Here is a 19,970-nt window from a genome sequence, read left to right as displayed (position 1 = left end):
AAATAGAATAGGTACATATATCATCCAGCAAACCAAACAAGCAAACGCATAGTGCACGCAAAACGCCGGCTTAGATAAAACAGCTGGGGCTCGACGAGAGGTGTTCACGCTCCATCTCATGCTCCCGTTCGTGTGCCTGGTAGCACTCCACCTCCCGCTGCCACATCTCGATACTGATATGCTGGCCATGGACCCCGTTTGCGTCGGCATCCCCAGACGGTTCGTCGTTGCATAGCCCGCCGTCCATCGCATGTGTCTCGTTTGTTTGTCCAATCCCTCCAGTCTCTGTCATCTGTGTGATTGGTTCCGTCCCAGCAACGTCTTCGTCCTCCTCCCATACGGGACCCAGCGCCCGCCACATCTTGACTTCAGCGACAGGCCATCGCCGTGGCGACAGATCGTCTGCTTCCTCGGGAACGGGTGGCGGCTCCTAACGGCCATTCTCCTCGGCGCCGACAAGCACGTTGCTGAACGCATCAGAAATCTCCCGCTTCGTCGGCGGTCGTAGAGCCTCGCCGTGGATCGCATAGCCAGCCGACAGACGGCTCTGCATGAGCTTGAGGAGCACCGGAGGCACAGACTCATCTGTAGCACGGATTGTCAAACGGACCATCTGGGACGTGTTAGCATGTACTATTCTTTGTCAAAAATCACACAAAATGCAATGCAATCGCAGACACAGGGGCCACGTACCTGAGTGCCGTAGTTAGGCTCCAGCCGCAACAGGCAGCCAAACTTGCCGCCCTCGGACGTGTGCACCACACTGGCACCGACATAGTTCTTCTGGTTGGGGTCGACATTCTTAAGCAGGCCCCACCGGAACCCTTCGAGCACCTTGCTGATGAACGTCTCGTTGAACTCGCGCTCCGACTCGCGGCCCCCCTCGATGCCAAACACCTGCTGCGCCTCGCGCGGTGCGCCGCCAATCTGCTTCCAGCGCTTGAAGAAATCTTCGCCCGCCAGCTCCGTGGCGTCCATAAACTTGTGAATGGCCACCGGCAGCTTGAGTGTAATGGCCTGCAGAGCACCGGCCAGGTAGCTCACACGGATGGTGGGGCTTTTCTCAAAGACCGTCTTGGCCTCGAACATGATGACCTGCTGTGACTGCGCGGCGGGGCCAATGTTGGTGTCCGGAAGGTTCTTGACGTCCCACGTCAGCTTGCCCTTTTCGGACTCGTCGAGGTCGAGCGTCGTCGTAAACGACGTGATGGTCGCCGGCGTTTTGTTTGTAAAGTACAGGATCAGGCAGGCAACCTGGCCACGGTACTCGGACCGCACGCCTACCTGCAGCTGGCCGTCCTCGAAGAGCACGCCGTCGGCCCGGAGCATGAGCCGGTTGAAGCCGCGCTCCCAGCCCGGCGACAAGTGGGCGGCACTCGCCAGGTTTGGCGTCTTGACTGGCTTGGTGTCGCCAGACTGCATGTGCATGTCGATGCCGGCCAGGTCGTTGATGGACTTGGACTGGCCGTTGGCGGCGCCGTTGGCCGAGCCGTTGGGCCCACTGCCGTTGACGTGGTGGCCGTTGCCGTTGGGCGACGATGCGTCGTTGGTGCTGAACGTGCGGCGTAGGCCCGGGTTCTTAACCATGCCCAGCTCGCCCGAGTCGGTGTTGGCGTCCTTACCGCCCACCACCCACGTGCGCTTGTCGCTGGTGTTGGCGTGCTTCTGGTGCAGCCGCGAGAGCAGCGCGGACTGCCGCTCCGGGAACGGCGGCATCTCGTCCAGGACCGTGCGCAGCAGGTCGTCCGTCGGCATGTTGACGAGTGCCAGGTACTCGCACGCCCGCTGCTGCAGCTCCGAGTCCAGCGTGTGGCTAAAGACCTCAAAGACGTGGACCAGCTGCGGCTTGATCTCGGGGAACAGGTTGACAAACTTGACAAAACAAGACAGGATCATGGCCTTGGTGCTGGCCGAGCAGGCCGGCACTTTGTTCTGCAGGGCCAGAAACTGCTCGATGGGGCTGCACCCGCGCTCCTCGGCGATCAGATGGCCAAACTCGCCGAGAATGTACGTGCCAATCTTGACCAGCGTCTCGTGGCAGTGGTCCTGCTTCACGTACATGAGGCTGTTTTTAGCAGCATACACTTGGAGCTCCTCGTTGTTGGTGACAATCTGGATGACGCGCTGCCACACTTCGTCGCTGACGTGGTCGCCGGCCATGGCGATGAGCCGAAGCGTGATGTCGACGTACCACTGGACGTCGGTGGCGTATTTTTCGGTCAGAATGGCAATCTTGAGCACCATCTCCTCGCGGATGGCAAAATCGGCATTCTGCAGGTAGTGGAGGAGCTCGCCGACAATGCGCGTGGCGTTGGACGAGTCGCACATGCTATACAGCAGATCGAGGCCCTTGCGCCGCACGCTGATATCTCGATCGCGCAGGGAGCCAACAATAATGTCCTGGTGCTGCTTGATGGGATCGAGCGTGTCGGCACGCGCGGCGAGATGCGTCATAGCCTCGAGGCCGAGGTAGCGTACATTGGTCTCGCGCGACTGGATGAAGCGGCCGAGGCGAGACGAGATCTGCTTCATCAGGGCGTGCTCCGTGTCGAGGTGGATGATGAGGTTGATAGCCTCAAACAGCACCGCGTTCTGGGCGTTGTTCTGCTGCACGTTCTTGTTGGACTCCATGGCGTGGTTCAGAACCTTTTGCAGCGACTCGCGGATCATCTCACGAATATGGCTATCCTCGGACGGCGGGAAGTACTGCAGCAGCCGCAACAGCTTGACCTGCAGCCACGGGCAGGGTACCTTGTAGTATAGGTAGTCGGCCGAGTACTCGCCGTTCACGACGATGCGCTTGAGACGCGCCGCAGCCTTGGCGTAGGCACCCTTGTACTGGTCCGGGTTGTCCTGGGCCACGGCCATGACCAACGACGTCACGGACAGGGCGACGCCGAGATCCACGTCGTCCATCAGCGAGATGATGCGCTCGCCCCACTGCGGCTGGACGATGTCTGGGAATTTGCGGTAGAGGCGGAGCAGGGTTAGGGCGGCCTTTTTCTTGACAAACGATTTTGATGTTGGCGAGATCAGCAGTCTGTGCACTTCGCCGCTCAAGGCCTCGCCCATCTCGCGGCCACCGACGTTGGCAATCGCGTGCAGCGCCAAGCAGTTGAACAGCTCGTTGTGGTCGAGGAGGTCCTTTCGTATGCTGTTGACGACCAGATGGAGCAGCTCGTGCTTTTCGTGGAGAAAGAGAGTCATGGCGAGGTAGCCGATCTGCTTCTCGGAGTACTTGGTCGCCGAAATCAGGTTGACGGCCTCGAGGTGGCCAAAATCGACGTTCCAGCCAAGGATGTAGATGTAAAGAAGCTACCAGATTGTCAGTTCGGGTTTACCGGAGGCGTAGAATAGCCGCAACGGCCGCAAAGGGCCATCTCACCTTGCAAACGTATTTCTTCTTGTGATAGCCACTGAGGTTGCCATCCTTGAACTTCTGCCGGATGTTGGCCAACTCCTTATTGATGCGCTTCTCCTCCAGCTCGCGTGCGCGAGCATTTCGCAAGTCGGCAATAAACTGCACCAGACCCCGCATGTTGGAGTTGCTGGTGCTGGAGCGGCCTAGGAAGCCGCCCGTCGACGACGACATGACGGACGGGCCTCACGGAGGATAGAGACAATGGCGGCGGGGTACTCGATGCCGGTGCTGGTGTATCCAGGTTCCGGATGGTGGTGGCACGACCTCCGGGAGTGAGAGCCGGCGCTGGTCACCCCTGAGACGTAGGCGTGAGCAAAGGATCAATCAGGGCTCCTGTTGTCGTCGGCAAGAAAGCGGCACGGCACGTCGTTCTGGCCGGGTGGAGATATAGCCGGATCAAATTGCGGGAGATAACCTGGTAGACCGGCGAACAGGGGGGCCGAAGGATGAGAAGGCTGTGATGACAAAGAGTTCGTGATCGAAGCGCCGGCAGGAGGGCGGCACGCGCGGAAAAGGACGGACGCTGCAAAGGGAAAGTCGGACGGCTGCACCGGTAGTCGGTGTCCTGCGCGATCTGATGTTAGAAAGCAGCGCCAAGGGGAGGCGATGGGGAAGATTGCAATCGGACAAAAAACAGAAAGGAGAGCTCTCGTCGTAACTATTTTGCCGTGGATACTTGTTTGGGGCGGCCATGCCGCTTCTGGCCTGTTGTTGGCGCTTTCCTTTCTGGGCGGCGTTAGTGGATGGTTTCCCCCTTTCCTCAAGTCCCCTGCCCCGCCCCGCGGCTGCCGTTGTAATTACTCACCGCACGGTCGCAAGGAACCCGCAAAAAAAAGGGAAAGAACCAGTCGGAACAAAGTGTGGCTGTCACTGTGGCTAACCCGCCTGACAAGACCAACGGACAATGATGTTCAGGTGCATTTACAGCAGGCGCCGCATGAGCCCCATTGAGAGCTGATTTCTTATATTGACAGACTCTGCCAGGAGCTATGGACCAAACCCCATAGTTTTGTTTCTCCTACCAAGTCCTTCGCAGAGACGAGTTGAAGAGAGAAAATGCAAACATTCTGTGTCTGCGGCCAAGCGACTACGTCGTTGAGGCAGGCGGTGCTGGCGGCTGCGCGTATGCCTGCTTCGCCTTTGTCGGTTTCGGCGTCCCCCATACCACCCCGTTGGTCGTCTCGGCGCGGCTATGCCGTCCAGGCTGGCGGAAAGCCCGTGTTCGAGGTCTTCAACCGCCGCGCAAAGTGGCTCCAGAAGGAGCGGGCAGCTGCCAATGTGGAGGCCAGCCGACAAGCCGATTATTTGAAAGACGAAGTGGCCATCCGGCTCTGCGAGCGGTTATTAGTATGTACATAGAGTGATCACTCTGCATGGGCCACCACTATGCCAAAAGCCTAACGTCAGCAGGACATCAAACGGGAATACCCACGAGCCCTCGACTTTGGAGCAAACTCGTGCAATGTGGCCCGCGCGCTGGTCCGGCCAGATCCCGATCCGGCAGTACCCGGCACGCTGCCATTGTCCTCGCGTATTCAGCAGCTGGTCGCGGCCGAGTCGTCAGCCGGCCTGTTGTACCGCGATGCCGACCTTCCTTTCAACCAGGAGATGGACATTGCACGCCATGTCATGAGTTTCACGGAAGAAGAGGGCAGCGGCGCAGCCAGCGCCAGCGGCGACGGCTCGCCAACGATTACAGCAGACTCGCCGTTTTCGCCCGAGTCGTTTGATCTCATCCTCAGCAACCTGAGCTTGCACTGGTCCAACGACCTACCCGGCGTCCTGACACAGATCAACCGGCTGCTGAAACCCGACGCGCCGTTCTTGGGCGCCATGCTCGGCGGTGACACGCTGTTCGAGCTGCGTACGTCGCTGCAGCTGGCAGAGCAGGACCGCCGTGGTGGCCTGTCGCCGCACGTGTCGCCCCTGGCGGATGTGCGCGATGTGGGCGGGCTGCTGCAGCGGGCAGGTTTCTCAATGCTGACGGTGGACGTGGACGACATTATTGTGGACTACCCAGATACGTTTGCGCTGATGGCGGACCTGCAGGCGATGGGAGAGAGCAGTGTGATTCTGGGGCGGGAGATGGGCGCGATTGGCCGGGACGTGCTGCTGGCCAACGACGCCATCTACCGGGAGCTGCACGGCAACGAGGACGGATCGATTCCGGCGACGTTCCGGATTATCTACATGATTGGGTGGCACCCGTCGGCCAAGGAGCCACAGCCGTTGCCCCGGGGCAGTGGACAGATCAACCTCAAGGACGTGCTTGAGAAGAAGTAAGCAGCGAGTACTGTACCAAACAATATAGAGACATTGCAAGACATTTTTCGAACCCCACACAAGCGCATATACGCACAAAAATGCACACACATGCACACATAGAAGACTAGTCCATTAAAAAGAACACATCATGAGAAGCTGATTTCGCTATTTGACTCATCCATGTACGTACAGACTCGCAATTGGTACTACACCACTAAACCCCAATGATGCAAAAAGCAAATGCAACACAGCTGCCCACATCAAATCAAGAGTAAGTGTGGCTCGTGAGCTCTTGAGCCACTGTGTGCATCCGCTCCTCCCAGCCGTAGGGTCCCCTCTGCCCTCTGCACTCCACTCTCTTACACCCTCCGCCAGTCCGTCATCGTGCGCTGTATGCTACCCAGGCCGGCGACCTCGACCACCTTCTCGTGCCAGCTCAGCAGCACGCTCATCGCGGCACCCGTCGAGTCGCCACCGCCCTGGCCGGGAAGGAAGCCCTTGGTAGAGCCGAGGTTGCCAATGGTGTTGAAGCCGCTTGTCGATGTGCGTGTCGGCGTGTGGGGGGTCGACGAGCCCGAGCCCTTGATTGTGGCCATTCCTTTGTACCTGGGGCGTGGTGAGGAGGGTTAGTGGCGGGCAGTGCATTCGGGCAGATGGAGAGGCAGACGCGGTGGGTGACGCACAAATACTTCATGAGAACATCGAGGAGCTCGCTGCCATTCTCGGTCGCGTACAGACGCTTCAGCAACGGGCTCATGTCGCTCGCCTTGATGGACTGCAGCACCTCGAGGATGGTTTGCAGAGCGGCCTCCTTGGCGCCGTCGGAGCCGACGTACACGGGCATTTCCAGGCAGCCCCGCAGGGCCCCGTCGTTGTCGCCGCCGCGCAGCAGCTGGCGGACCTGGCCGGCAAGCTGGCGGACCTCAGGCTCGGTGATTTCGGGGACGGGCGGCCGCAAGGTGGAGACGTCGAAGTTGGCTGGGCTGTCCTCCTCGAGGGCATCGATGTTGATGGTGCGCCAGGCGTCGCTGAGGGACGCGGCGTTGTGCTGCTGGATGATCGACATCGCGGATGCGTGGGTGTGGTAAAGTGGTAAGGCAAACTGTCGTGTGTCGTCAATTGATGTCGCAACAGAAAATAATGGAGGTAAGAGGTCAGAGTCGGAGCTGCACAATGGTGACGATGCGTGACAACGATGCGCAACAGTTTGGCGGGTAGGCAACTGGCGTTTGGTGCGGGGCTGGGCGTACCTTCTGTTGTAGTAAGCTGGGTGCAGGTGGCCCCACTCTTTGGAATTGGTGGAGGAAAGAGCTACCCGCTAGTATGTCGACAGCGGATCATTCTTGCCTGTGTAACAGCATACTCGATCAAAACGGAAGGCACCGCGAGGCTGAAGACTGCAACTAAACCCAGACACAGTCAATTTACAAAGTAATCTCAGCCATAGTTTGTATTTCTATATAACCCGCATATGCCGCACGAGAATGCCTTCTGCCCAGGCGGACATAGAAGCCAAAGCCACGCTCACAAACAAACTTCCATAGGCAGCTAGATTCTACGAGAACGCGGTCCTATGTTATCCATCCGACCTGCAACAAAATACATAGATGGGCCCACGGCGCACCGAGTGAGTGCTTGCAGTAGCCGATAAGATGCGTCCCTAACCCTCTCTTTCTCCATTTACCAGATCAGCTGTAGCATCGCGCTCAGCCCGGCGGCCTGAGGTGCATGGCTGCATGGCGGGATGCTGCCATCCCATTGTTGCGCGCAACCGGTACGGCTGCCTGACAAGCCCCAATTAAGAAGCCACAGCGGGCAGCCCGCGGCCAGGCGGCCGAGAACATAACCAAAAGCAGCCAACACAGGGTAACTACGGTGGTCTGTTGTAAGAAAGGCATGCAGCATGCAGACCAGCTGTCTGGGTCCCGCCGAGTGATGGCCGTTTCCGCTGGAGAGGCGAAGAAGGGGCGTGTTGTTAGCGGCAAAGACCTCAAATGGGATGTCGTGGACGTTCTCTTGTATTGTGAGCGCTGTGCAACATGCCCAGATGCCCTTCGTCTTGGGTGGCGGACGACAGAAAGGGAATGTCAGAGAACAGAAAATGACGCAGTATGCACAGCCCAGTTCTTCGGCCTGCGATCTCGTCCAATCTTTATTCTCGTTCCATTCTCTCGTTTCTCAGTGGCCTGGGCTATCCCCCAACCATACCTTGGATTTACAGAGTAGCGCACCCCACTCGACGTAAAACGGCAGGTCCGGCACTTTGAACAGTTGTCTTCCAGTCTTCCGCCAACTTCCGTGCTTCCCTGTGGTTGACCTTATTTGTCGCAAAATCGAGGAAGATGAAGGGGGAGGGGTGTGATATGGAAATGAGGGAGAGGGTAAGAGAAGGGCCAAAAAAGTGTGTGTGTGTGTGTGTGCAATGTGTCATGACGTGGGATGACGGCTACCTATCGTGACTTGTTTCAAAACATCTACGCGCAGTGCGAGGAAGACAAAAGTGACCCGGCAGAAAAGCGCCGAGAAATAGCAGGAGCAGTGAAGTGGCAAAGACAAAATAAGCCCGACAGAAGTGGTTGCTCCCACCACCGGATATGGTGGTGTTATTGAAAGCACGAAATGGATGTGCAAATCGACTAAACAACCGTCGAAATACACTTGCATCGAGATGGTCAATGCAAGAGACTGCTCAGGAGGCCAAAAACTTGCCATACACAGCAAAAGTAGGGAGAATACTGGAGCGTCAACACTGAGTAGCCGTACAGATATGACCACCACCCCTTGCAGCCTCGCAGGTGGCGCTAAAACTGCAAGACAAAAGTTAAGGCGCGCCTTTACTGTGGTCAATACCCCTTGCGTCATTGGGACAAGGTCTGGGTTGATTTTCGTCTGGAATTTAGCTTGGTATTTGGCTCGATGTATTTGTTTTTCAGACTTGCGTCGATTCAGGAGGCTCTCGGTGTGCGCATTTTACAGGCCGGATTTGTTGGCTCTCACGCAGTTGCAGTGAGTGGGGGTACACACAGCAGCGTTGTTCAACGTAATATGATAATCGTGAACTTCGGAATGCGCCGAAGCCTGCTGGGTCACCGACGGCTGCAATGGTCGTCTGAAACGGGGGTGCTGGCCAAGGAAGGTGGACTGTGATAATGATACAAGGCGTGGGGGGACTGAATGGGGGTAAAGATGCACGGTGAGAGAAACAGGCAGCAGGCAGGCAGCACACAGGCAGTCGCCACAGCAGGGCACACTGGGTTCGGTTTTTCAGGGATTGATTTGAATGAATGTCTCCAAGTGCACCTGAGGATCAATGTTGACTTAAGATTGGATGAGACCCAATACGAATATTTGCGCCATGGGGTGGGGTGATCGGGCTCTTTTCACGTCTCTCGTGTTGTCCTTTGAACTCCTTGCCATCGTCACAAATGAACTGTGGCTGATACCGAAGCAAAGGGGACACAATATTTCGCGACAAAGCACTATAAGTCGTGAAGGATGATAACTTTCACCTTGGGGGCGTGGCTGTCTCCATTCAGCATGCAGCTGGAAATCTTGGCGACAAGGGGGCAATGGTGCGTTGACCCCGAACTATCTTTACTGGTGTTTTTATTTTTTATTTTGTTTAAAAAAAAAGTATCGGGCAGAGGCGACGTCGGGGACTTGGACCGACCCAGCAGCGTGGTCCTGGGTTTGCCAGCCACCACAAAACCCCCCGAGACCTGCAGAAGTGCAAAAGTGCAACTCCAGTTTTTCACTCCCTTTTCGTATCTTCCTGCCCTGCCGTGTTGGATTTTTATATGTGGAGTCTACATATTCATCTGCTCGCGGAGGACACCGCGAAGGAAGAAATAACGACCTACGCCGCACGAGACCATTTCGGGAGAAAAAAGCTAAGTAACGCATGTGGAAGAGGGTCGTGGTCCGGGTTTCACGTGCTTTGGACGTTCACTCTCAGCTCTAGCTGCCTACCATCCTCGTTTGCTCTCTCCGGGAGAGAAATGGCGTGGCGGAGTACATCACAACGCTCTCAGCGGTCCCAGAGAGATACTTTTTCAGGATAATATTGAGTATCCGTCGTAAAGAGATTTTCAGGGGAGCTGCAACGGCAAGACTTGCAGGCATTTTTGTTGTACTTTTCTGCTCCATATTTTTTAATGGGGCAATGTTACCACCGAGCCATGTCTCTTGTCTCGCTGTTGTCGCGTTAGTCTCAGAGCGGAGCCGGGACTGTGTTCCGTGATGGCGGGCTCACCCTCATTGGTGTTAACAGGGCGGTGTTGGTAGGACTTTAATTGAAAATACAGGCCCTGGAGTATTGGTTGGATTGTCTTTCAGGGCACAAGATGGAACAAGAAGGATGGCCACATTCAGGACGGCGGGCAAAAAGTGACAGGTCTGAGAGCAGGGAAAGAGCTGGAAAAAAGGAAGAAGAAAAAAGAAAAAGAAAAGAAAACCAATCATAAATTGCTTTCAAAGGGGCAAAAAAGACTAAGAAGAAGGAAATAGTCAGCTCACGTTCCATTCCAATGCAAATCGCCGGAACAGCCAGGGCGACGGAGCGGTTGCTCGTCGCAATGGGAGCGAAAGTTGATGCTGGAGAGCTCGCTGTGGTGATTCAAAAGACTTAGTAAGGACACGATACATTCCCCCAAAACCAGGGACAAAAACCCAACGGTTCAATGGCTCCGGCAACCTTCTCGACCCCAGAAATGTGGTTTGGCTCTTGAAGCTGCCCTATTCCGTGCAAAGCAAGTATCGACAGTCGTTTTACCCAGACTGCCGGAGACGTCCAGCTCCGTAATTGGCTCCATCTAAGTTCCATTGTAAGGAGTGGTAAAAACAAGGAATACTTAGGGACGCCGAATGGAGACCCATCTCGGCCTCCTCCGCATGTGCCATGCATGCCCTTGCTTTTTGGGATGTTTCTTGTTTATCGGTTTTGTCCTTGCTTTTCTCTCCTACCTCTGTGCTAGTCTCCCCTGAAAATCTTTGCCCGCAAAAAAAAATAGTTCTCGGCTACACACACGCAGCCCTTAATAGCATAGTCTTGAGCTAAGAGGTACGACGATAGTCATTAGTTAGTGAGCCTTTAGCACGACAGGAGCATAGCTTGCTCCAGACTGTGCTCCAACACACTACAGGAACGTAAAAAAAATGGAGGCCAGCTTCGAGATGTGCTACTTTTTCGGCACTAAAGAGGCAAGCTAGCACCTAGGGTATGGGGGAAGCCGCGTCCCGTCCCGGCCTAATGTAGTAGAGAGGGGAACCACTCAGAATGTATGAACGAAGAAGGAGCAGAACCGTCATGAGCCAGTGCTTCTTCGTCCTGCCTTGACCTTGAGTCACAACACGAGACAGAGGAGAGGAAGCAACGACTCAGAAGGTCGTCTAGAAATGTCATGGGAATAACGCCGTATAATGAAATATGAACTCTATTTTACGCTAAGAATGCAGCACTGTTGCAGGCACGGATTCGAAAACCCAGAGAAAGTGCGTCGTTCATATGTGCGACCCTCCTTATCCTCTCATTCTTGGGGGTCACCGCGCCAGTTGTGCTTCCGGGCACTGAACTTGTTGAGAAGTCGAGGACGGTGTGCCCGGCCAGCACCATTTCTACCGTCACAAGTACGGATAATTAGCCCGTATTTCAATTTTGCAGCAGTGTATTATTGTATTCATGAGCCTGGGAGCTCAATGGCTTTGTGCCGAGGCTCGATTTTTATCTCGGATGGCTAACCTTAACGTCCTATAAAAGTGCCCTCAAAATACACGACTTGCCGTTCGAAAATCTCTTCAGCCTTTCCGTAAGCTTCCGAAATAGAATACGAAATGAAACGGCAAAAAGTGAGCCATCTGACACATCTACCCCAGCTAACGACACAAACGGATGAGGATATACTACTGTTGGGACTACGTAAGAGAAAGACATACTCCCGTATATCCCTCTTCCTTCGGGCTACAAGTGGTCACCATGCCGGTTCGGTCAAATCATTATTGTGTGCGGCATCTTCAGGCTTTTATTAAGAGCAAAACCAGTTGTAGTATCTGTACAGGGAATAATTTGCGTTGTGAAAGCAGACAAAACAAAAGGAAATAGGTATAGAAATAAGTAGAGTGAAAAGAAGTGATGAAACGAGAAAGTCCACCCATACTCGGGATGAATCTTTCCATGGGTCTGTGAAGACCAAACAGGAAAAACCTGGCCGAGTGTATAAAAGCAAGAAAAAAAATAACGAAGCGAAAAAAGCGAAAGAAACCGTCTATCTATATAATGCATGGCCCATTGATAAAAAGAAGCTAATACAAAATCAAAGCAGAAAAAGCAAAGTTCTTTTCCGGTCCCCCCCATTTTTGTTGTCCGTCCCATAAAACAGAAAATACAAATCCATATTGCTCAGGTGGCAGACAGGCCTCCCGCGGAAGTGAAGAACCTATCCATCTCCGAACAAATCCATAAAAAATCAAACCCTTTGTAACGATGCCCTTTTCGATAATAAAACAGAACTGCGAAGCAGAAAAAGTGCGTAGCGGGGCAAACAGAAGCGCAAAAGTATAGGACCCGTCGACGGAGACGCTGTCGAAATGAAGGTGAGAGCATTCACACTAATGCCGGCCTAAAAAAGACCTTGCAGCTGAACTATGACGTTGGGCAGCGACGAACATTCATGAGGTGACGATAACATTGTCCGGTTGGTTCGCGGGTATGACCGTCTCCGGTGAGACAACGACTGGAGGAAGGTGGGCGCGGATCGCGATGCGTTGTCGGTGTTGGATGTGCGTCGAGAGGCGGTAGTTATGAAGAAACGGTGAGAGGGATTTGAAAAATAAAAAATCCGAAAAGAGAAACCGAAATTGAGACCGTCTATAATTTGAACGCCGAACCGAAAATGGAAAAAACAGTAGACTGAAATGAAATGAAAAAAAAAAACCGCGAAATCGTCCATGTCTCCGAGAAGGCATTCTCTCCTCCTCGATGCTGCGCGTTTTGTTGGTTGTTATGTCGTCCCATGCCTAGCTGCTGGGAAGCAAGACGAAGTCGTTGGTTTGGCAGCGAGCCGAATAGTGTAAATGTTTGTTGATCATCCTCGTGTTCTCTCCTCGAAGGATTTGTGAGTATTAAAAAGTTGATAAGAAAAGAGGAAATATGGCTGAAGAGATAATGCGACGGAAAAGCAAACAATGACGCGGACATGCAGCAAACAAGAGAAAATGGAACAGGCGATAGTAGTACAGTGGGAAACGATAGAGCGAAAGGCGGTGGGAGCTGGTGAGTGGGTATGGGTTTGTCGAAAAGGAAATTCGGTTATTGGCGTTGCATGCAGCATGCAAGATGCGTTGTTGTAAGTGAATGCGGTGAGCGTCTCGGCGCCCCGGTGTCGGGGTCCAGTAGTTTAAACGATGGCGAGAGAAATGGAGAGATGAAGCCGGCCAGGTTCGCAGGAAGAAAAGAGAGAACGATGAGTTGTTGCCAAAACAGGTCAAGTAGCTGTCAGACCAGTGGGCAGTGAGCGACGAGAAAACATCGCGAGATGCCTCTCTGAGCTCTAGCTTCTCGATAATTTACCGAGGCTTTGGCGGCGTCGGCTTCGGAACGCCTGTTGTGTCGTAGGCACCACGGCCGTTGTTGACGAGACTTTGTGATGGGCTTCCGACCATTTTGAATATGTAGAAGGCTCTTATTCTTGAAGAGAGGTAGGGAGAAGAATGTAGTTTGTCGTGTGCGCGTATTGGTCTGCGGCAGTAGACACGAGCTAACAGAAACAAGATGTTTATTCTGTGACGGGATATTAGCAGCTATAGAACAAAAGGCCTCGCAGAGGTGCCCCCATTTATAGTCAAATAAGTGTGCGACCGAAAACAAAATAAAAAGAGACCAAGTCGAAGTTGACCGCACCGGCTGCTCCGTTGACCGCATCACACAAGTCCATGATTCTTCTGACTCACTTGATTTTATGGGACGGCGCATGCGGCTGCAGATGTATGCAAAGCCAGAAGGTTGGGCAGAAATAGATGTCGAGTTGCAAATGTTCTGGACGGTGTGTGTTCCTGAGCTGAAGTTGGTGCGCAAAAAGGCGAGGATGTTGAGGTTGAGTAAATGGTGAAGCTAAGAAATGTGTAAAAGAGATTATTAGAAGTAATGTAGAATAGAGTACAGGAAAAAGGAGAAAAAAGCGAAAGGGATACGGAGGAAGATAAATATGAAGGCGGAATGAGGAATAGGAGAGAAAAAGAAAAGGGAGAGAAGGAAGCTGAAGCGAGTCGCAAAGTCGGGGGCGATCCTCTTTTTGTGTGAAAAGAATGGAAAGAAAAAAATAAGAAAGCGACAGGCCAGGGAAGGGGAGGCGAACGCTGTACAGAAAGGACCAGACCTACACTGGGCGCAAAATAACCACGAAACAAGCGCAAATTTCAAATAATAAAAAGGTTTGGAGAGGGAAAATAGGGGGATGGGTATTTTCTTTTTTTCTCTCTGGCCTTTTCTTTGCGCGCGGTCGCGTGTGTATTTAGCGGCGCCGGGGATCAGGGGAACAGGGAAAAGGCAGCGAAAGGGGGGGGGTAGACTTTGATTTCAGACTAATAGCTGGTATTAGGAAATGGAGACCAGTGCCAGGTACGGGTCGCGAGTGGGACCTGCAGGGCGGGAGAAGGCGTTGGATGCTCCGCGCTGGGAGTGCAACACCAAGGGCAGAGGAAGAGAGGCAGACAGGCCGAGAGCGTGAGAGCAGGGGAGAGGGGTGTACGGAAGAAAAGGGCCGCTGGGAGGGATTTGCGAAGGGGTGTTCGAAAGGGCTCCCGGCAGCGAGGATGACGGGGGGTGCAGAGAAGGCCTGAGGCGGGCTTCTAGAAGAGCAGGAGGATTCTGGCTGGTTTCCGCAGGTCGTTGCGCTGGCCTATCTGAGGTACAGTCACTGTCACCGTGTGAAGGTGTTTTGGCAGCCAACGGTGTCAATGAGGCAGTGTAGGTGTGTTCGCACAGAGGTGAGAAAATCCGATGACGGCCAGAATGAAGCTCAAAATAGAGGATGTTGTTAGCCAGATGCGACACGATTTTCGATGAAGGATGACAACAATAGGAAGGACGAGAGACGAGGGAAGGAAGGGGCTTTGGCTGCCTTCTTATAATGCGAAAAGATGTCGCTTTGGGAAGTAACGATGGACGTGGCCGTTTTGCTCCTTCCCTCGAAAGCTTTAGCTGTTTGCTCCTGCCTTGTTTGTTTGCTTTCTTTTCGATCGCCTCCTTCAGGCAGGACTGGACCTCGAGCACTTTCCGTGTTTCTGCTTGAGTGGCTGATAGTGTGTTGATATTTTCGCCTCAATTTCAATGGCTTTTTTACATAATTTCTCTTTCTGCTTTCTGTCGTATTTGTGACTGTTTCTCGCCGCATCCCATACTATTGCATACATCCCAGTGCTGGCACCTCCCTCCATCCACGGCCTTTACTGCTCAACATCTCCGCTCGTCGATCCAGTAGGCCTGGTCGAGTACCTTTGGAAAGACACCTCGGAAAGGCCTTACGTATATTACAGAGAGTATCAACATCTGCGAAGTAGCAAGCCGGACTTGACTTCACCCTTGACTGTCTGTATACCTCCCTCCCTCGTCGTCTCTCGACCTTGCTTCCCAGCACCCCCTTTACAACCCAAGACCAACACTCTGGCAACCCCCCGCACTCGCTGGACAAGAGAACGGTTGCGTCGTAGTCGTGGACACTCTTAACAAAAAGGATCGAACAACAATGACCAGACAACCAACCTTGCTGACATCCACGCCTCGCACATCATGCCCTCACAGCCGCCCAGTTGGTGTCAGGCTGACCTGCGAGGCCCGTTCCGTCAGGTACGAGCTGTCCGCAGCAAAATGCTGTGCTGCACAACACGATTAGATTCAAGATTCCCGCCCTCTGCGCAGTGGTTTGTTTAAAACGAGGCAAGACGATAAGGAGTACTTCGCTGGCAGATGAGGCAGAGTCCTGCACAACGATATGCGATTCTGTAGACCAGAGTGGTGCAAGTAATCTTACCCATAAGCAGACGACAGTACCCGGTGCCTCTTTGCCACTTCGGCGAATGGCTGTGAGCGTCATCTGCTGCTAGCCGCAAGACACCGCCAACTTTATTTGACGGCGTAGTATTACGACACACAAAGCACGAAACACAAGGCCGGTCGGCAAATGTGTCGTTGCTTCGTCGAGTTCGAGTGCGACAAATCGACAAATAGGCCACAGCACCCCGAAGCCAGCATCCCAAGACAGAGACCCAAGAATCAATTTCCGCGATCCCAGTGGCAGACATCGCTGTGCGATCGTCGCTCTAACGACTGATCTCTGTGCTTTTTCCTCGCCTTCGCGCCTTCTTCGCCTGAGACATGAACCCGCGAATCTTGTAATCACATTCCTTGGTTCCGTGGTGCGAGCTGAGGACGGTGGACGGAAGCTTCCCCGACAATAGTTGATTGACAGCGACCCATTTTTACAACTCCGTACACCCAGCGACTTCCCTGCCAGGGGAGGAGAGCAGACGGGGCGTGAATCCAATTTCGAGTCTGTTCCACCATGCCCAAGGTAGGGAGAGACGACAGGGTGAGACAACAAACAAGAAAAACGGGAAACTCAAAAAAGAAAAGAAAGCTGAAAGGAATCCAGAATGAGGTCAGATATCACCACAGTCGCCACAGGGAAAAGAAACAGGCCCCGTCGCGGAAAGCGAGACAGGCAGATGAGAGGTCACTGACCGTCAAACACAGCAACAAAAACACAAATCGAAAAAAGAGACCAGCGATCGCCATTCCAACGCGCAACTGTTTTGGGGTAAATCCCAAACGAACCCAAGTGGCGGGTACTTGACCCGCTGAGCCGCCCATTCAGGACGCATCCACACTACAGAAAGACAGAGGAGTGACATGGGATAGCAATTCCGTGTGGGTAGCTCAGCAGATCGAGTGTCATGCCCGCTACTGCATGCTCTCTGCGCGCTCCAGGAGCAAGTACCGACGCGTGTTCTGGACTGCAGCTGTCAAGCAGGCTTGCCCGGAATGCAGGTACGATACGGGGTACAACAAATAAAAACACGGACATTGTCACATCATGCCAAATGCCACAATGACAACAGCTGGATGCCCAAACGCATTGGTTCGGGCCACCTCTCGTCCTTTCTATACTGGCAATTCGCCCTATATTTCCTCCCAGGGAGGGTCAGGCAAACAATCAAAGGTGAAAAGGAAGAAAGAGAGAAATACAAACCAGCACAGTCGTAGCGAATTTCCCTTGAGAGGTCGCCGTCTTTCTTCCCTCAAGGGAGAACGTCGCGGTTACAGCGACATCCTTATGGCGCAATCCGTTTCTGTCAAGAACGCCCACGACCTACGAGGACAGCCCGGCTGCCCAACGACTTGGGCCTGCGGGCCTGACAAGACACGATTCCATGTCTCTTTTGCAACACTCGCATGGGCGCTCGGGTCACACAAGTCGGCAAGCTAATACATCTTTCATCATTTTTTTCCAGCCAAGCTGTGTAAAATCTCCTGATCCAGCATACTCGCAAACCGCTGTGAGCTGGTCTGCCTCAGAATGGAATAGCTCGACCCAGCTTCTTTCCCTGCTGCATGGCGCTAAGAATATGAGACCACGCCAATGTCAGGGAACTATCCGTCCCAACAAGTCGGCGGAACGGTTTTTTCTTCCTGCGTTTGGGGTAGTATTGCTGCAGGCACCATGGAGCAGCAGAGGATACGAGAAACTCTGAATTCGCGGCGATGGGAGACTAGAAACGAATATAACGAGTGGAGCCAGTCGTGGGAGCAAAAAGGAAAAGAAAAAGCAAAAGGGGGCTGGAGGCAGTCTGTATCAAAACCGGCCTTGGACACAAGCATCCAAGCAGAGCTCTCCCAGGGAGGCAATCCTTGCGTCAACTTTGTTCGTCTTATTATGATTTGTTTCCCGAAAGGTCCTGCGCCTGCCACAAGAGTGCCAAAAGGAATGCCATACGCCGTTCTGAGCGGGCTAAGATGAGATGCATTGCGTGTCATCCATGTAACCACAGGCGTTCATGGTCTTTTCTTCTTCCATATTCCTATGATATCGCACCCCAGTGCAACATATAAATCTTATCTTACACGACGGACAATACATCTACGCTGTTGTAGACGAAAGCTGAAAACCGGGCGGAAGCTGAAATAAGTCACGTACTTACCAACCAATCCTCGCCTGCACGCCTATACACCACTACATCTAGCTCCATCATACCCGCCAGCTGTCCAAGTCAACGCCACGTCGTCGGGATACAAGTGTTCCACAAGTGCGGGCAGCACAGCATGTTGTGTCAAGAGCACAACACGTCTCATCAAAGCCAATATACTAACACGGCTGTGTTAACAGTTTAGAGAATTTTTCGTTTTCTATTCTTAGGGCTGCCCTCTTGTCCCTTCAGTCCCTTGCGTAGCAGTACGCAGGCCGTTGTACCGCCCCATCAATATTGTTTTCTTGTGCTTTCTCTTTTACGTCGTTTGTCAATAGCTCCCTTTCCTCTTCTGCTTGTGCGCCGTCTCGCAGCGCAATATAGACGCCTCGTTGAATGTTTACGGACAAAGTCCGAATCCGAACACGAACAGGTCTCTATTTCGTACGCAGGACGTGGGTCATCTGTTGGACAGCAGTGCTCTTCATGGCAGGCAGCATTTCTGTTCCTATCGGCCAGTATGGAAGCAAGTGTGAGATGTGGAAAAACAGACACAATATGTTGTGAAGATGACTGAATTCGCGACACAATTGTGTGCTTCTGAGCCGTTCAACTCTTCGAGTCTTCTTGACGCTCTCCCCCATCTTGCCTACAACACACGCCCCCTCTTACGTCGCCATTTCGCCATCTTGTCTCTTTTTGTTTCGAATCGCCCTTGGTCTCGGTCTTTGTCAATAAACCCGCCCCCGCCAAATTGCCAAAGAAACTTACACCCCCTCTGTCTCTCGTGATGCCCCTCTGCCAAAACGACTGCCCCCCACGCTTTTCCCTTGTTTCAATTACAGCGTACTCCGTTCTCCGAACGTTTTCCTTTTCCTGCTTTGGAGACCCCATTTGCTCTCCCACGAACCTGGTAAGTGGCGTCCCTTTTTTCGTCTCATCCCACGTTGCACGCTTCGTGCTCGGTGGCCCCTTTTGCCATGCTCAGCTTTATGTTCCATTCTTAAGACTGAAAAATACTCATTACTACAAACATACTCGGTCCCAAAATGGGTTCGCCTCTCGTTTAAATTTAGAGGGATCCAGCTGGTCGGGTCAGCCCCTACGGAGTATTACGGAACAGTTTTGGTTTCTTTAACCTTGCTTCTTTCCGTACATCCCCCCTTCATTGACGCCCATCCAGGCCGCGATGTGGACCTACTCTTCCCTTTCTTTAGCTGTGTTGCACCGTCGTCGTATGAAGCAAGGCCACGGAACTGCAACAAAAGCCAGGGCAAGACTCAGGCTGCCTGACAAGGACCACAGGCTTGGAAGAGGGGACTATGATATCAACACCCAAAACTGCCAGGGCTGAAAGTTGCAAGAATCATTGAAGGAACACGCTGCCATCAAAAGCAGGGCGTGTGGCGCAGCTCGGACAAGCCTCGGCCAGGAATACAGGTCAGGTTTTCAGACCGAACGACAGAGTTGCTGGCCAGCCCAACTATTCACACGCTCTTAAACCGCTGCAGTTTAGGGCAAAAGCGATGCAATTCACCAACACCAATAAAACGACAAAGTGAACAAATGCAAAGTACAGAGGACAGGGGACTGCCAATGCGACCCAACAGAACGCAAACCCTTTCTTGTTTGCTTTTTCTTCCTCTCTGCGGTCACACGCGTAAACTGAATACAACTTCCGGAGACACAAACGACCTTCCGTAGAAATGAAGCTAGTTTAAAAAAAAAAAAAAAGTATGAAGAAATAACTAGGATAACACACATGGATCCTACGAAACAACCGCACGTGACAATACTCTCCAAATCATCTGCAGACACATACTCGGGTAGCAGTAAGTGGAATTACACAGGGCGTGATGTCCAAGCCATCAAACGCTGATGCTTCGAGGATTAGCATGTGAGGGATGGAGTATCGCCGAGTCGATGTCCCTGACCCTGACCCTGGCCAGCCAAAACCCCAGACTAGCGCCTAGTGGACCATAGGTTGGTTTCCTGTTTGCATTTTGCTGCTGTTTGCCTGCCCGAGCAATCAGACACGGCATGCCAAACTCTCGGGCAGGGCGGGAGGCAGCCTCGCAGTTCGTCTCGTTTGTTCTTGTTCCTGCACAAC

The 19,970-nt window shown here is 53.2% G+C and overlaps 5 protein-coding genes across 5 annotated transcripts; 2 read left to right on the top strand and 3 right to left on the bottom strand.

Annotated features, from left to right (window-relative positions):
- Positions 1-70: 70 nt before the first annotated feature.
- Positions 71-361, bottom strand: SPSK_10126 (uncharacterized protein; the record flags this gene model as incomplete). Its single annotated transcript, XM_016736681.1, has 1 exon — positions 71-361. The coding sequence occupies one exon, from the start codon at positions 359-361 to the stop codon at positions 71-73; it is 291 nt and encodes a 96-aa protein (XP_016588072.1).
- A 69-nt stretch (positions 362-430) lies between these two features.
- On the bottom strand, positions 431-3,592 carry SPSK_08429 (AP-2 complex subunit alpha; the record flags this gene model as incomplete). The annotated part of the gene is made up of 3 exons (XM_016735027.1): positions 431-613; positions 694-3,315; positions 3,386-3,592. The coding sequence occupies 3 exons, from the start codon at positions 3,590-3,592 to the stop codon at positions 431-433; spliced, it is 3,012 nt and encodes a 1,003-aa protein (XP_016588071.1).
- An 885-nt stretch (positions 3,593-4,477) lies between these two features.
- SPSK_09372 (uncharacterized protein) lies at positions 4,478-5,704 on the top strand (the record flags this gene model as incomplete). The annotated part of the gene is made up of 2 exons (XM_016735945.1): positions 4,478-4,768; positions 4,832-5,704. The coding sequence occupies 2 exons, from the start codon at positions 4,478-4,480 to the stop codon at positions 5,702-5,704; spliced, it is 1,164 nt and encodes a 387-aa protein (XP_016588070.1).
- A 341-nt stretch (positions 5,705-6,045) lies between these two features.
- On the bottom strand, positions 6,046-6,752 carry SPSK_09785 (uncharacterized protein; the record flags this gene model as incomplete). The annotated part of the gene is made up of 2 exons (XM_016736355.1): positions 6,046-6,292; positions 6,370-6,752. The coding sequence occupies 2 exons, from the start codon at positions 6,750-6,752 to the stop codon at positions 6,046-6,048; spliced, it is 630 nt and encodes a 209-aa protein (XP_016588069.1).
- Positions 6,753-16,785: 10,033 nt separating this feature from the next.
- SPSK_10038 (uncharacterized protein) lies at positions 16,786-17,163 on the top strand (the record flags this gene model as incomplete). The annotated part of the gene is made up of 1 exon (XM_016736600.1): positions 16,786-17,163. The coding sequence occupies one exon, from the start codon at positions 16,786-16,788 to the stop codon at positions 17,161-17,163; it is 378 nt and encodes a 125-aa protein (XP_016588068.1).
- Positions 17,164-19,970: the final 2,807 nt, after the last annotated feature.

Source organism: Sporothrix schenckii (genome assembly GCF_000961545.1).
Source record: "Sporothrix schenckii 1099-18 chromosome Unknown Cont44, whole genome shotgun sequence".
Taxonomy (NCBI): Eukaryota; Fungi; Ascomycota; class Sordariomycetes; order Ophiostomatales; family Ophiostomataceae; genus Sporothrix; species Sporothrix schenckii.
Note: the sequence above shows the minus strand (reverse complement) of the source record. Positions and strands in the feature narration are given on the sequence as shown.